General features: G+C 45.7%; 1 protein-coding gene across 2 annotated transcripts in view; it reads right to left on the minus strand.

The window, feature by feature from the left end:
- Window positions 1-18,030, minus strand: part of LOC134352598 (synaptosomal-associated protein 25) — a 219,318-nt gene that overhangs the window by 38,126 nt on the left and 163,162 nt on the right. For both annotated transcript variants that reach the window (XM_063059876.1, XM_063059874.1), the window contains exon 4: window positions 11,669-11,717. In XM_063059876.1, coding sequence (XP_062915946.1) covers window positions 11,669-11,717 — 49 coding nt within the window. The remainder of the gene's footprint in view (window positions 1-11,668; window positions 11,718-18,030) is intronic.

Below are 18,030 nucleotides of genomic sequence, written 5' to 3' on the forward strand. Positions count from 1 at the left end.
AAATCTTACACGAGATGAGTGTGGGCAAAATGGCTGATATTTAAGGTGACCTGTGTGTACTGAGTTCATTTCAATATCAATGGGATGCCAATCAGTACATTTCAACGATGCTTATATCCGGTAGTGGGTGGGCTAAGGTAAATCAGGGCCTATTTCACCCAGGAGTTGTCTGTGGGATGCTTGGTTCTGGACTGTGCTTTTCAGGAGAGTTCCTCCTGGTGGTCTGCCCCGTAAAAGCATTGAGCCAACCGGCCTATGTTATTCTACAGTACTGACAGTGTGTGGGCCTCATCACTCAACTGTTCCCATAACCTATGGAATCACTTGTAATGACTCTTCATCACCCAGGACCTCTTCTCTTTGCTACCATCAAGGAGGAGGTACAGGAGCCTGAAGACACACACTCAATGTTTCAGGAACAGCTCCTTCCCCTCTGTCATCAGATTTCTGAATGGACACTGAACCCATCAACACTACCTAGAAACCATAGAAAAACTACAGCACAGAAACAGGCCCTTTGGCCCTTCTTGGCTGTGCAGAACCATTTTCTGCCTAGTCCCACTGACCTGCACATGGACCATATCCCTCCATACACCTCCCATCCATGTATCTGTCCAATTTACTCTTAAATGTTAAAAAAGAACCCGCATTTACCACCTCATCTGGCAGCTCATTCCATACTCCCACCACTCTCTGTGTGAAGAAGCCCCCCCCCAATGTTCTCTTTAAACTTTTCCCCCCTCACCCTTAACCCATGTCCTCTGGTTTTTTTCTCCCCTTGCCTCAGTGGAAAAAGCCTGCTTGCATTCACTCTATCTATACCCATCATAATTTTATATACCTCTATCAAATCTCCCCTCATTCTTCTACGCTCCAGGGAATAAAGTCCTAACCTATTCAACCTTTCTCTGTAACTGAGTTTCTCAAGTCCCGGCAACATCCTTGTAAACCTTCTCTGCCTCTACCTCAATAATCTTTTTTTCTTTTTGCACTATTTATTTCATTTAACTATTTTATATATACTTACAAAGACATCAAATCACGACATATGCTGGTGATATTAAACCTGATTCTGTTCCATGTTCTTGATATTTATTGCTTACTTATTTATTACTCTCCTTATTTCCTTTTTATTCCGTTTGCACAGCTGGTTGCCTTTTGCACGTTCGTTGTCTGTCTGTGCTGTTGGGCGCGGTCTTTCATTGGTTCTAATCGCTTCTTGTATTTACTGTGAACGCCCGCAAGAAAATGAATCTTTAGATCAAACTATTCAACCTTTATATCACCAGAGTGGTGAATCTGTGGAATTCATTGTCACAGATGGCTGTGGAGGCCAGGTCATTAGGTATATTGAAGTTGGAGGTTGATAGGTTTCTGATTAGACAGGGTGTCAAAGGCTCTGAGGAGAATGAGGTTGCAAGATATAATAAATCGGCCAAGATCGAATGATGGAGAAGACTAGATGGGCTGAATAGCCTAATTCGCTTCAAAGTTGTTTAGTTCTACAGTCATTCTCCCTTCTAATCCAATTTGCCAATTTCTCATAAAACTCCTTCCATTCCCAATCACAGCCTCTTAGATCCAAGCTCCGGCAGCAGTTATAAGAACAAAATATATAATATATTTTTAAAAATCATGTATTTCATGCTTCCCTCTTGCTTCTTTAAGTCCCCGTGATATTTGCAATATCTCTCTTGTTCCGGGCACTCGCATATTTCTTTGCTCCCAGAAGAAATTGATTCTTCTGACCCAATTCTTTGAATCTTCCTGTGTGCCCTCATCATTAATATCTACCTCTGTCACTGCCTGATTTACTGAGGCCCACGTTAAAGTGAAACTTCCCTGCTTAGCCCAGTGAATTGAAAGCTTTCCCACCCATAGCACTCATTTTTACCCTTAATGCTAATTTATGCTTTGTAACAATTCAGGTACTGCTACGAGTGGTTCTACACTTTCACAAACACTTTAAGGTTCTTGGAAGCATCCACTCCTGATTATAGCTACAACAATGCTTCTGCTCTGTGGGCAACAACACATAGGGTGCCCTCCCCACGGTAGCATAGTGGTTAGTGAGGCACTTACAGCTCTGGGCGGCTGGAGTTCGGAATTCGATTCCACCGCCATCTGTAAGGATTTTGTATATCCTCCCTGTGAACCACGTGGGTTTCCTCCGGGTGCTCCAGGTTCCTCCCACATACCAGTTGGTAGGTTAATTGCAAATTGTCCCGTGATTAGGCTGGAATTAAATTGGGATTGCTAGCCCATGCGGCTTGTTGGGATGGCGGGGCCTATTCCGCTCCACATCTCTAAACGAAATAAATGGTCTAAATCATGGCACTGCCACCTCTGGATAGTTGTAGATATGGAGCCCAGCACCTGTTCCTCGGGTTATATTCATCTTAACTAGTTTTCCTTCTGCTCCTCTCCCCCAGATTAAAGAGTAAAGATGAGCTTTATTTGTCACATGTACAACGGAACATCGAAACAGGCCAGGCTGGATCAGAAAGGTCAGGTACAGGTCAGATCGAGGTGGTGGGGTCCTGGCCCCGAGCATGTCAAGGTGACTGAACCCGAAGCTTGGATGATGATTTAGGCGCCGGGCCCGATCGAAAAGGCCAGGGTGCCATGCCCGAGGCGAGAGGCGGGCCAGTTCAGCTTCACTCTGTGCTGAACTAAAGTGTCTGTGGTTGCCAGGGGTGGGTGGGGGGAGAGCCTCTGCAGGAGGGGTCAGGCAGGTACAGGCACGTTCACAGTGCCACTTACCCAAGTTTGCTCAGAGTACTGCTGGGAAGAATGTTGGCAGGTGGCAAAGCAGGGCTGAGATTAACCTCCCCGCACCATGTAAAAAAAAGCCCTCAATTGCTGGTATGACATCTCACACACCCTGAACACCAAGCATTCCAATTACTCCAAACCAGGCCATTGCTCAGCCCCAGGCTTTATGGCCCAGCCTGTTCCTTCCCGGAATCACCAACCCAACTGCATGCTGCGTGAGAGATGTCAAAATTTCCTGACTCATGGTGCTAAGGACAAACTCCCTGGAGGTAATGTGCAATGTGATACCACGTGGTGTGATTTCAATGTATTTAAAGAAAAGCTAGATAAGTATATGAGAAAGGATCTAGCTGTTCTGATTGGGTGAGAAAAGGCCAGGAAGCTGGAGACTTGTGCGGAGCAAAAATCAGAACAAAGCCTGTTTGGGCTAAGGTCTAATGTCCTGTGCTGTTTGGCCCAGTGTCTAGCACAGAAACAGGCTGTTCAGCCCATCCGGGGGCCAGTCTAACCACATTCTGTGCAGCTGGTCCCACAACACCCCCAGTGTGAGATAGCATCCTCTCTTTAACCCTTTGTGTTTGTACCTCGAACACTTCTGGCTGAGGACAATGACCCCGCCCGCCAATCCTATGAAAGAAGGCTCTTGTTTCAGCCTGTTTGTCCACACCCGTTGACGGGCCAGCAAACCATCTCGGTAGCCACTGACAGCCTTTGACTGACCTGTCTCCTCCCTGTCTTCAGGATGTGGGCTCCAATGGCAATGCTGATTCCAGATTGCCACTGAACAAAAGGGCTTGCTGGACCATTTCAGAGAGCAGTTAGAGGTGAAACACACCGCTGAGCCTGGAGTTACGTGTAACCGGACTGTGTAAGAGCGGCAACTACTCACAGTAGTAATGAACTGGGATTTTTTTTAATGACAGTTTGGTTGGTTCACAGACATTGTGATTGATATGCATTATAGACAAATGAGTCTATGAGCCTCGGTGACAAAATTTGATTTTATGTCTTTGCGCCAATAGCCCAGTCCTTTGGAGACTGGTCCCGGCTCTTCTGTAACCCTGAGTTGATGTGTGACTTGTAGCCAAAGAGCATATTGGGACTGGGGCACAGGGAGAGTTGGCACACTAATGCCAACCTTGAGTCTGCATGGAAAGGTGGATTGGCAAGGAGAGGCCAAGCACAAATGTGGAGTGGTGTACAGGGTGCTATTGAGTCCTTAATGCCGTTGTCACTGCTGTGGTCACTGAAAGATTTCTGCTCAGGCTGGCTCCAACCAAAACTGACCAATTTTACAAATGTGAGATGCTGAAAATCCAAAGCAACACACAAAATGCTGGATGAACTTATCAGGTCAGGCAGCATCAATGAAAAAGAGAAAACAGTCGATGTTTCAGGCTGAGAACCTTGTAGATGCTGCAGAGGGATCTTAGGATCCAAGTCCATAGGACACTCAAAGCTGCTACGCAGGTTGACTCTGTGGTTAAGAAGACATACGGTGCATTGGCCTTCATTAACCGTGGGATTGAGTTAAGAGCCGAGAGGTAATGTTGCAGCTATATAGGACCCTGGTCAGACCCCACTTGGAGTACTGTGCTCAGTTCTGGTCGCCTCACTACAGGAAGAACGTGGAAACAATAGAAAGGGTGTAGAGGAGACTTACAAGGATGTTGCCTGGATTGGGGAGCATGCCTTATGAGAATAGGTTGAGTGAACTCGGCCTTTTCTCCTTGGAGCGACGGAGGATGAGAGGTGACCTGATAGAGGTGTATAAGATGATGAGAGGCATTGATCGTGTGGATAGTCAGAGGCTTTTTCCCAGGGCTGAAATGGCTAACACAAGAGGGCACAGTTTTAAGGTGCTTGGAAGTAGGTACAGACGAGATGTCAGAGGTAAGTATTTTTCTTACACAGAGAGTGGTGAGTGCGTGGAATGGGCTGCCGGCGACGGTGGTGGAGGCGGATACGATATGGTCTTTTAAGAGACTCCTGGATAGGTACATGGAGCTTAGAAAAATAGAGGGCTATGGGTAACTCTAGGTAATTTCTAAAGTAAGTACATATTCAGTGCAGCATTGTGGGCCTAAGGGCCTGTATTGTGCTGTAGGTTTTCTATGTTTCTATGATCGTGCTGCATTTGTGGTGGTGGATGGTCGGTGTAGACAGTGGGTTGAAGCGTCTGGTGAAGCGATTTGTAATTCAGGGAGCGGGAAGCACAGAATCAAATATCGCTGTGATGATTGTACGTTCTAGTATCAATTGTTTAGCGACAATAAAGTATAAAGTATGGTGTTACAATGAGGTTTGTCGGCTCAGCTTTAACCTGGTTTATCAGCCTGGTGCTGGCCGGCCTGTCTCCGCGGAATGTCAGAAATAAGGAAACTTCAGGAAACTGAAGGGAGCTGCTTCAGAGAGAAGCTGAGTTCTTCTGGCTGTGTCAAGCTCCCACCTCCCCATCCCGTGTCAGGCCTTGCTTCCTCTTGAAGTTCCGTAATGGAGCCTGCTCTTCCGCCTACCCTGTCATCATCACCAGCCAATTGCAGCCCCCTTCCATGGTGCTCTCCACCTGATTGGATGCAATTCCAGTTGGGGAACCAATCAAAGCCAAACCGCGTACAGCAGAGCCAAAACTCAGCGGCACGTGAGGAATCCCGACAGGAAGTCACTGTGATCAAGCCGCTGATGTAGCCCTACCCTGTCAAACGAGTCTTTGATGCACTCAGCATTTGAGTGTCTTAAACACAATAGGTTTCCCCCCGTTCCAAGCAAACCGAAGTTAATAAACTATCTACATTGTAGAGATGTGATTTAGATTGTGGGACTGCTTCGTCGAGCACTATTGCTCTGTTCACCACAACAGACGGGATTTTCCACTGGCCACCCGTTTTAATTCTTTCCGTTCCCATACTTTTGTTTCAGTCCGTGGCCTCCTCAACTGCCCCATGAGGAGCAATACCTCATATTCCTTCTGGTGACAGCATGAACATTGGTTTCCCGAACTTCTGGTAAACCTCATTCCCCCTGAATTTCTCTCTTTCAATTCCCCATTTGGCTTCCTTCTTACCCAATGCCCTTCTCCTCACCTGTCCATCACCTCACCTCTGGTGCCTCTCTTCCTCCCTTATCTCCCAAGTCTATTATCCTCTCCTGTCAGACTAATCCTTCTTCAGCCCTTTACCTCTTCCACGTATCATCTCCCAGCTTCTCATTTCACCTGCTCTTCCCCCACTCATCCATCTTCCTTCTCACCTGGTTTCACCTATCACCTGTCATCTTGAACTCCTTCCCCTCAACCCATCTTCTTACTCTGTCTTCTTCTCTAGTCCTGGTGAAGGGTCTTGGCCCACAATGTTGACTGTGTTTTCCTCTTCGTGGAAACCCAACCTGGGGTCCATGGACACCTTGCTTAATGGTATTGGTCCTTGGCATAAAGAAGGTTGGGGACCCTATGCCATAGAGGCAGCTTGACCTGCTTGGTTCCTCCAGCATTTTGACCATAAGACCACTAGACATAGGAGCAGAATTAGGCCTTTTGGCCCATCGAGTCTGCTCTACCATTCAATCATAGCTGATCCTTTTTTCCCCTCCTCAGCCCCAAACCCCGGCCTTCTCCCCATAACCTTTGACGGCGTGTCCAATCAAGAACTATCAATCTCTGCCTTAAATATACACAGTGACCTGGCCTCCACAGCTGCCTGTGATAATAAGTTCCACAAATTCACCACCCTCTGGCTAATGAAATTTCTCCACATCTCTGTTTTAAAAGGACACCCCTCTATCCTGGAACTGTGTCCTCTTGTCCTAGACTCTCCCACCTTGGGAAACAGCCTTTCCACATATACTCTGTCTAGGTCTTTCAACATTTGAAAGGTTTCAATGAGATTCCCTCCTCATCCTTCTGGAATCCTGCGAGTACAGACGCAGAACCATCAAACGTTCCTCGTATGATAACCCTTTCATCCCTGGAATCATCCTTATGAACCTCCTCTGAACCCTCTCCAATGCCAGAACATCTTTTCTTAGATGAGAAGCCCAAAACTGTTCACAAAACTCAAGGTGAGGCCTCACCAGTACCTTATAATGCCACAGCATCACATCCCTGCATTTGTATTCTAGATCTCTTGAAATGAATGCTAACATTGCATTTGCTTTCCTCACCACTGACTCAACCTGCAAGTTAACTTTTAGGGCGTTCTGCACAAGGACTCCCAAGTCCCTTTACATCTCAGATTTTTTGGATTTTTCCTCATTTAGGAGATAGTCCGCACACTTATTTCTTTTTCCAAAGTGCATGACCATGCATTTTCCAACATTGTATTTCATTTGCCACTTTCTTGCCCATTCTCCTAATCTGTCTCAGTCCTTCTGCAGTCTACCTGTTTCCTCAACACTACCTGCCCCTCCATCAGTCTTCGTATCACCTGCAAAATAGGCAACAAAGCCACCTATTTCATCATCTAAGTCATTGATATACAGCATAAAAAGAAGCGGTCCTAACACCAACCCCTGCAGAACACCACTAGTCACTGGCAGACAACCAGACAAGGATCCTTTTATTCTTACTCACTGCCTCCTACCAATCAGTCAATGCTCTAACCATACCAGTGACTTTCCTGTAATACCATGGCTCTTAACTGGGTAAGCAGTGTCATGTGTGGCACCTTGTCAAAGACCTTCTGAAAATCCAAATATACAACATCTAATGCTCCCCTTTATCTATCCTACTCGTAATCTCAAAGAATTCCAACAAGTTCATCTGGCAAGATTTTCCCTTAAAGAAACCATGCTGACTTTGTCCTATCTTGTCCTGTGTCAACAAGTACTCCGTAATCTCCTCCTTAGCAATTGACCCCAACATCTTCCCAACCACTGAGGTCAGGCGAACTGGTCTGTAATTTCCTTTCTGCTGCCTCCGTCCTTTCTTAAAGAGTGGAGTGACAATTGCAATTTTCCAGTCCTCTTGAACCATGCCGGAATCAAATGATTTTTGAAACATTATTACTAAATGCTTCCACAATCTCTGCTGCTACCTCTTTCAGACCCCTAAGGTGCAGTTCATCTGGTCCAGGTGATTTATGTACACTTAGGTCTTTCAGCTTTTTGACCAGCTTCTCCCTTGTAATAGTAACTGCACTCACTTCTCTTCCCTCACACCCTTAAACTGCTAGTGTCTTCCATAGTGAAGACTGATGCAAAATACTCATTTAGTTCATCTGCCATCTCCTTGTTCCCTGTTATTTTCTGCCTCACTTTCTAGCGGTCTCATATCCACTCTCAGCTCTCTTTTACTTATATACTTGAAAAAGCTTTTTCTAACCACCTTGATACTGTTTTCTAGCTTGCTTTCATATTTCATCTTTTATCTTTTTCTGCCTAATGATTCTTTTAGTTATTTTCTGTAGGTTTTTAAAAGCTTCCCCATCCTCTATCTTCCCACTAATTTTTGCTTTTGCTTTTACATTAGCTTTGAGTTCTCTTGTCAGCCACGGTTGTATTATTTTGCCATTTGAATATTTCTTTATTTTTGGAATATATCTATCCTGCACCTTCTCATTTTTCCCCAGAAACTCACGCCATTACTGCTCTGCTGTCATCCCTGCCGGCATCTCCTTTCAATTTACTGCCAAATTCCTCTCTCATACCACTGTAATTTCTTTTACTCCACTGAAATACTGCTATGTTAGACTTTACTTTCTCCCTATCAAATTTCAAGTTTAACTCAATCATATTGTGATCACTGTCTCCTAAGGGTTCCCTTACCTTAATCTCCCTAATCACTCCAGTTCATTACATAACAGCCAATCCAGTACAGCTGATCCCCTAGTAGGCTCAACGACAAACTGCTTTAAAAAGCCATCTCCTAGGCATTCAACACATTCACTCTCTTGAGATCCATTACCAACCTAATTTTCCCAATTGATCTGCATGTTAAATTCTCCAATAACATTGCCCTTTTGACACACCTTTCTATTTCCCCTTGTGATCTCTGGTCCATATCCCAGCTGCTGTTGGGAGGCCTGTATATAACTGAGCAGCATTGCACTTTCCACTTGAATGGTCAGTGTCCATCTCATTTACCTTCCGATCTTACAGAACAAGCGACAATAATCATTTTCACTGTCCCAGCAGTGGGATTAAATGCATTGGTGAGAAACCACCACTGAGACCATTGCCCAGGACAATCAGCAGATCTGGTAGAGAATGAGAAGCAATAATTGCCTTTCACTGTCCTAGCTGTAGAATTACATGTATCAGTGGGAAACGTCCACTGAGACCATTGTCCAGGACAATTAGGCAGGGTGGCTGGACAGTATTTATCCCTTTTTATTTAGCTGAAGGTTGCCAAAATCTAGATCTGCTGGCTGAAGAATATTTAAACTTGCAACCTTAAGGGGAAAAGGTTGAAGGCGGGTTTAATTGGGTCCATTATAGGCATAAGGGGCTTGCTCTTACCCTGTACAATCTCTGATTCCAGGATTCTGATATTGATGTGGGACTAGATAGGTGTAGTTAAAGACCCTGACAAGATCAAGCCATGGGCGTAGTGGTAATTTTAAGGGAATAGTGTTGAGATGCTGGTGGGCGTCTAACCTTCAAGTGTCTAACCAAGAGGCAGGAATGAAGAGCGAGCAAAATGCAGTCCTGAATGAACGTGGGTTATGTAACTGGCTACCGGAGCCATACATGGGAGGCTGACGATCAGATGTGGGACCAGCGTGGTAGTATGGCTGGGCAGGGTGGACTGTGAAGGAGGTTGGTGAATAGGATTGGACTGGAAGTCATGGTAAGGTGGGGACTGGAAGTGGAGCAGTGGGTGAGTGAGGGAGTGATTAGACCTGGACCCTTCATCCTTACCTATGTGAGGATCTGGCCTGTGATAGTGCAAATCTTTCCCTCAATTCTAGTTAAGGGTGGCACGATATCAAACGAATTATACCTTCTATAGATGCCCCGTCAGTGGCCAGATTGCTATTTAGAGGGGTAGCAGCCAACGGAGGTAAAGGATTCGGATATTTAACTCCTTGCTCACTCCTGGCATCAGGTGGAAGTTTATACCAAAGCCTACAAATCAGCCACAACAATTAAAAACATCACCTTGATCAACAGAATCAGTATAACGTCCTTCCATTCCACACCAGCACTTTCTGAGTGAAATTGTCGGAAAGAAATGATGCTAGATGAGGGACAGATTGGACTGTGGTGCCAATCTCTTGGTCAGATTGGAGATAGAACCATATAGAAGGGAAAAGGCCCTTTGGTCTACAGCGTTAAGCAAACTGAGGAGTCATTCCAGGTTGATCCCATCTGCCGGCATTTGACCCACATCCCTCTAATCTTTTCTATCCATGTACTTGGCTAAATGTCTTTAATTGTACCCATCTCCACCACTTTCTCTGGCAGAGTGTTCCACGTGCCCACCACGCTCGGCTAATTATTCCTCATCCAGGAACGAGGTGGTGCAGACAGATCCATTTACAATGTTTAAAAGGCATTTGGACAGGTACTTGGCCTGGGGAGATGTGGAGGGATGTAAGTGGAATGCAGGCAAATGTGATGTGTAGAAAGACATCAGGGTTGGCGTGGACAACATGAGTGAATGCTCTAAGATTCTACAAATTATTCAACTCCCTTTGCTCTTCTCACAGCCTCTAGATGCTCACATTTTAAACTTTAGATCCTACATTACCTGTTACAATATCAGGGAATGGCAAGATGTTTGTGCAATATAGAGATTTATATGTATTTCAAATCAAATCACATGAGCAAATCAAATGTGAATCCACTTCTAGTTATCTGACAAACGTGTCATCCTGTCTTGCTCAAAACCCATTTAGTGAGGGATTTAACTTGAACTGTGGGTCTTATTCCACGCAATGCCCATGTTTATAGTCGGGAGATTGGTGATCATATGACTTGAGCAGGTTATCGCATGGTTTAACAACTGGACAATTAGGGAGGAGTCTGTTATAGACTAATCACATGTTGGAGAAACGGGATTTAGCAACACTATGATTGGGAAGAGAAGGAGGCAGCAATCAAATGCTAAGGAATAGGAGACCTTAGGGTTGAGTTTTGATGATCTCACTATTGCTGGATTCTTGGAATTACAGCTACCATCACGGCTGGATGCTTGGTTAAGGCATTAACTGCCTGCAGCTTTTCTCCAAATCTTTAAGCTACCATTTCAAAACATTACTCTCCTCAGAATGGTCTGGATAAATTGCAACATCCTTAATAAATTATTTCTGTATTTTGATGGGACAAAACATTTAAATGATTCTAATCTCACCAGGTCTGTCCCTCAGGTACTGTCTGATCCTAATCCCACTAGATAAGTTTAGCAAGTTGGAATGGCCTCTCAGGTACTTTGGTATATTTTATTTTCAATGCAGCTGAAGCATTTGTGTGGCCTCCACACTCTTCCCCTTGTCTTTGTACCCTGTCCATTCTTCGTGTGTGTGTGTCTGTCTGAGTGCAAGTATATATATATATATATATATATATAGGCGCGTGTTTGTATGTCAGCAGTTGAATATTCAATGTCTAGTAATTGACAGGGGATCTTTGGCTGATTCCTTCTGTGATTCAGGGGCTTGTTTGAGGGGGGAAGGGTTGTGTATTTGCAAAATTTACCCTATCTACACTGAACTACATCAGCAAAGACAGGGACTGGGTCTAAAACCACCCTCTTTTCTACATGGCTTACTAGCATGAGAAAGGTTTATTGAACCTGTGAATGGACAAGACCACTTCTCCACTTCACTTAACTGTTACCACGTGGAATTAATCCCTGTGGACTAATCAATGTTAAAATTGGTGTTTTTTTTATCTTGGTCTCATCATCAGTTTTTTTCCCTCCCAGATATGTAGTGTGTGTCTGAAAGTCACTCACCTCCTTGCTCGTCCAGCATGACCAGGGTCCTGATCCCAGCATCTTTGCTCTGTTTGAGAAGACAAGGAGAAAGAGGGTGAGTGGTGGAACAGGGATCAATTGAATAGAAACCACACCAGTCTATAAATCAATATAAAACCCTCTTGCACAATCCTCTCAGCAAATTTCTCAAAAACAAGTAGCTAACATGTCCTGCAATGTCAGTGTTCAAGTTCAGGTTCATTCAGCCGTACATGAATACCCATGAATATAGCTGAATAAAACAGCGTTACTCCGGGGCCAAGATGCACAATTTAGTACCAACAGTCATTCACAGCACAAAGCATGTGTGGCACTTATAAGGCAGCAGTAAAATACAGTCACACACAAAAAATACATAGTCCAAATCCCTGAATCCATCAATGTTGCAGCAGTCTGCAGTCGAACACAGTACGGCTTGTCTTCTGCTAAGTGAACACTGGAGGGCAGCACTGAGTCCAGCATGTATGCCATGTCACTCACACTAAAGGCTGATTTATACTTACTTGTGCATCAACTCGACGCTGTAACCTACGCAAGTGGCCTACGCACGTTGTGAGCATTTATACTTGTGCGTTGGTGTACCTGCATCGCTCTGCAATTCGGGCACATCGCGCATGCGCACACACCTACCCACGCAAGGCTTCAGGGTCATGGTAGTCTTTCTCGGGGTAAACAAGTTTAAAGAGAGCGCCTTTTTTTCATAAAGGCGAAATGTGTCCTCCATAATTTCGGAGGTCTGTAAAGCTTTATGGAAAGCATTGCAGTCAGAATTCCTTCCCTGCCCTTCAGTCACCCAATGGGAAGCTATTGCAGCGTAGGAGGAAATGTGATGCTACCAAGCAGACCAATCACACTTGTTGCGGTCTGCGTTGCTGCGACACGTAGTTACATTTTGGGAGAGGTGCGCGTCAGGCTACGGCGTAAGGATCCGCGTAGGCATTGCATAGGGTTCGCGGCGACGCCGTACTTACAGCGTCGAGTTGACGCAGAAGTATAAATCAGCCTTAATGCTGGCACTCCAGTGCAATGCACCGACTCCAACACCTCTCTCCTGGGTGGCAATGAACAGGCGACAACATGGTTTGAGGCCTAGGCCTTGCTACAACCAAAACCATCCGCACACCCCCCCCCACTGTTTGCCAATAAACCAATGAATCGGACATGCAGCATTCCACATTAATAATGTCCAACAGGGTTTTGCGACCACAAGAAAAGCGACTAAAATGATCACTCGCTGCTAGCATGCCTCCATTACGCACCCACTCTGACATAGGCCACAGCACGACCCACAGCAAGTCCAGCTCCTTCGGTTTTACCACCAAGGAGTAACTTGGTGAGGGTGTAGACATGCCGTTCTTTAAGTTCTTAATGTCCATCAGGGTCTTGTGATTGTAGAAAATACATTTAAAAAAGCCAATAACCTTTTGGTTGACCCTACAGAAGCCACTGTGATTGAACTTGCTACCATCACAGATCAGCAGACAGAGATGAAACAACTACAGTACTGTGCAAACGTTAGGCACATATATATAGCTAGGGTGCCTAAGAATTTTGCACAGTACTGTATTTGTCTACATGGAGCGGAGAGCGAGTTTGTAAGTCTGGCGGGAGCAAAGGATGTTGGTAATGGCGAGGGTGGAGCACCGCGGGAGGGGTGGGGACAGGTGGCAGAGAAGGAGTGCCAGGGGCAGGGGAGGGGTGGTGCAGGTGCAGACACACCCAGTCCTGAGACACTAGGCAAGGTCATTTGATTCCAAACAATCAGTTTATTGATCATTACAGAATGTCTCTCTGGTGCTTCCCTCTCCCTCCCCTCTCCCTTCCCCTTTTCCCAACCATGATTCCCCTCTCCCTGTCCCCTTCCCACTCTCAGTCCACGATAGAGACCCAGATCAGAATCAGGTTTATCATCACTCACATATAGTCATGAAATTTGTTCTTTTGGAAGCAGCAGTACAGTGCAATACATAAAATTACTGCAGTACTATGCAAAAAATCTTACGTGCCCCAGCTATATATCGGTGCCCAAGAGTTTTGCTCAGTACTGGACATAGATGCATTAGCAGTGGAAGTTTATGTAAATTATTGCTGACAAGCCCTGGACAAATTAGATTCTGGATAGATTACAGCAGTTCAGAACATTAGAATACAGTAAGGTGCTGCTCAATTGTAATGCTTCTTGAAATAGTGTCACAGTTAAACGAATTTTGATCTAATTATACCACACTAGAATGCTCCTCATCCTTGTAACTAGGTGAGGACATAACACTTTATTCAATTTCTGTATTTTAATTTCTAATATTAAAGTGTAGAATTTAAAAGGAGCAGACTCCATATGGAAATGAAGTTCAATAATCTGCTTCGTGTTCCCGTTCAGAGCTTCTGTTAAATGAATTCATTTCAGAGATTTGATTTCACAGCTTCCCTGCAGACTGTATTGGGAGAAACTGCCTTGACCCAATCTACATGTTAGCTTTTGGATCTGTTCTTGTAGACTTACAGAAGAGTGCCATTGTTGGTACTTACATGGTATTACTGGATTAAAATGCCATAATAAAGATGTCCCCTGGCAGAGGAGATGCAGTGTGTAGTACCATGAAGCCAGAAGGGAATGTAGCCCGTAAGTACAAGAGATTCTGCAGATGCCGGAAATCCAGAGCAACACACACAAAAGGCTGGAGGAACTCAAGAGATTCTGCAGATGCTGGGCATCCGGTGTAACACACACACACACACACACACACACACACACACAAAATGCTGGAGGAACACAAGATTCTGCAGACGCTGGGCAGCCGATGAAACACACACGCACACACACAGAAAAAGCTGAAGGAACTCAGCACGTCAGGCAGTATTTATGGAAATGAATAAACCGTTGTTGTTGAAGGTTGAGACCCTTTATCAGGACAGCAGCTGCTGAAATTTAGACCAAAAATAACAAGCTACCGGAGGAGCTCGGAACACCAGGTAGCATTTAAATCCAGGTCTCTATCACCTAGATACATTTCCCCTCCTCCATTGACCTGATGTGCCCAACACCGACCCACAGGGCCCCTGGCATCTGCGTTCCCATCTGCCGACTTTTCCTTCCCTTATTTTGCTGCTCTGTTCACCTGCCTGGTTTAGCAGACTCCATCACAGAGTCAGGAAAACACAGAACAGAACAGGCCCTTTTGCCCATCTAATCCATGCTGAACCATATAAACAGCCTAGTCCCATCGACCTGCACCCAGACCTGTCTAATCCCATCGACCTGCACCCGGACCTGTCTAATCCCATCAACCTGTCTAATCCCATCAACCTGCACCCAGACCTGTCTAATCCCATCGACCTGCACCGGACCTGCCTAATCCCATCGACCTGCACCCGGACCTGTCTAATCCCATCGACCTGCACCCGGACCTGTCTAATCCCATCGACCTGCACCGGACCTGCCTAATCCCATCGACCTGCACCCGGACCTGTCTAATCCCATCGACCTGCACCCGGACCTGCCTAATCCCATCGGCCTGCACCCGGACCTGTCTAATCCCATCGGCCTGCACCCGGACCTGTCTAATCCCATCGACCTGCACCCGGACCTGTCTAATCCCATCGACCTGCACCCGGACCTGTCTAATCCCATCGACCTGCACCCGGACCTGTCTAATCCCATCGACCTGCACCCGGACCTGTCTAATCCCATCGGCCTGCACCCGGACCTGTCTAATCCCATCGGCCTGCACCCAGACCTGTCTAATCCCATCGTCCTGCACCCGGACCTGCCTAATCCCATCGACCTGCACCTGGTGGCGGCTAAGAATTGAAGTGGTGGGGTCTGGGCTGGAGAGTGGTGAATGAGCCAATATTTGGCCATTGCTGGAATGGCCTGGAGGCAACTTGATGCAGCAAAACTGAGGTGAGAGAGCCTTGTGCAGAACCCAGTCCTGACAATGAGGAAAGACCCGAGGTTTGATCGATTTAAGCACTGAGATAAATTAGAAAGGCTGGGAACGAGCTGAATCGAGGTGGAAGTGCTTGGACCCACAAGCATATCGAAGCGGCAGTGCCCAAGTCCAAGAGCGAGGTGGACCCGTGGTCTGGACGATGTAAGTACCGGGCCAGATTGAGTAGGTCAGGGTGTCAGGGCTGGAGGCAGTTTACTCATCTCTGCACTGAACTGCGGCTGTGGTCTGCAACCAACCGGCTTCACTGAACTGACTTTTGTGAACTTCAGTTCTGAATGCTACTTGTTTACTCTTATGTTTGCACGATTTGTTTTTTTTTCTCCGAACATTGGGTTTTCTTCTGTTTTAATGGATTCCATTGGGTTTCTTTGTTTTGTGGCTCCCTATAACATAGTATAAAGTCTACATACTTTGATAATAAATGTACCTTGAAATCTGACCATTGCGCTCCATACCCTTATTAAAATTACCTATCCAAAATTCACTTAAACATTGAGATTGAGCTTGCATGCACCACGTGTGCTGGCGGCTCGTACCACACTCTCGTGGCCTTCTGAGTGGAGAAGATTCCTCTCATCTGCAGCCCTTTCTCATCTCCATATCACCTTTTCCCCTCTACGGCAATCGTCCCTCTACCCTCCTCCATCTACCTAACAGCCCTCCTCACCTGGATCCACCTATCGCTTGCCAGCTCCTCCCCAGTCCTCCTGCCTTACCTCTTTAGGATCAACTATCAACTTTATTCACCATTTATGTATGCTTACATGCATTTGGAATTTACTGAGGTGTGCCGGTGCCAAATTCCTCATTGTAGGCAGGTAGCCGAGGCTCTGGAGAGGGCGCAGAAGAGTTAGGCTGCGTTTGGAACATTGTTTACGGTTCTGTTCACCCCATTGTGGGAAGGATGTTGAGGCTTTGGAGAGGGCGCAGAAGAGGTTCACCAGGGTGCTGCCTGGATTAGAGAGCATGAGCTATCACCAGAGGATGGACAAACCGGGTTGTTTTCTCTGCAGCGGTGGGGGCTGAGGGGAGATCTGATAGAGGTTTGTAAGATTAGGAGAGCCATAGATAGAGTGGACAGACTGTACCTCTTCCCAGGGTTGAAATGTCTCATACCAGAGGGCATGTCCATTTGGTGAGAGGGGATAATTTCGAAGGAGAAGTGAGGGGCAAGATTTTTTACACAGAGAGTGGTGGGTGCCTGGGGTAGTGGCAGAGGCCGATATATAGTTGAGACTTTGAAGGGACATTTAGATAGACATGTGAATGTGAAGTAAAGGATATAGACATTGTGTAGGCAGAGTAGATTAGTTTAGTTAGCCACTTGATTACTTATTTAATTGGTTCAGCACATTCTTTGCCAGAGGGCCTGTTCCTGTGCTGAACTGTGCTCTAAAAAACAACAGCATTCAATAATTATAAGGATAAATTACTATTCAAAATAAACTTAAAGGTTAAAGTACAGGTGCAGAACAAAAAGTACTTAAATACATAATCACTATCATGTGTTGACAATGTAAACAGCATTATAAACACAGGTTTAAAGTGTTTACAGTTCAGTGACCGGGTAGCAGCAGAGATACAGAGGAGCAGATTGGGAGACAGATTTTGGAAAGGTGCAAAAATAACAGGGTTGCTATCATGGGTGACTTTAACTTCCCTAATATTGATTGGCACCTGATTAGTTCCAAGGGTTTAGATGGGGCAGAGTTTGTTAAATGTGTCCAGGATGGATTCCTGTCACAGTATGTGGACAGGCCGACCAGGGGGAATGCCATACTAAATCTAGTACTAGGTAATGAACCGGGTCAGGTCACAGATCTCTCAGTGGGTAAGCATCTGGGGGACAGTGACCACCGCTCCCTGGAGCATTATCATGGAAAAGGATAGAATCAGAGAGGACAGGAAAATTTTTAATTGGGGAAAGGCAAATTATGAGGCTATAAGGCTAGAACTTGCGGGTGTGAATTGGGATGATGTTTTTGCAGGGAAATGTACCATGGACATGTGGTCAATGTTTAGAGATCTCTTGCGGGATGTTAGGGATAAATTTGTCCCAGTGAGGAAGACAAAGAATGGTGGGGTGAAGGAACCATGGGTGACAAGTGAGGTGGAAAATCTAGTCAGGTGGAAGAAGGCAGCATACATGAGGTTTAGGAAGCAAGGATCAGATGGGTCTATTGAGGAATATAGGGAAGTAAGAAAGGAGCTTAAGAAGGGGCTGAGAAGAGCAAGAAGGGGCCATGAGAAGGCCTTGGCGAGTAGGGTAAAGGAAAACCCCAAGGCATTCTTCAATTATGTGAAGAAAAAAAGGATGACAGGAGTGAAGGTAGGACCGATTAGAGATAAAGGTGGAAAGATGTGCCTGGAGGCTGTGGAAGTGAGCGAGGT

The sequence above is a fragment of the Mobula hypostoma genome, chromosome 10 (assembly GCF_963921235.1).
Source record: "Mobula hypostoma chromosome 10, sMobHyp1.1, whole genome shotgun sequence".
NCBI lineage: Eukaryota > Metazoa > Chordata > Chondrichthyes > Myliobatiformes > Myliobatidae > Mobula > Mobula hypostoma.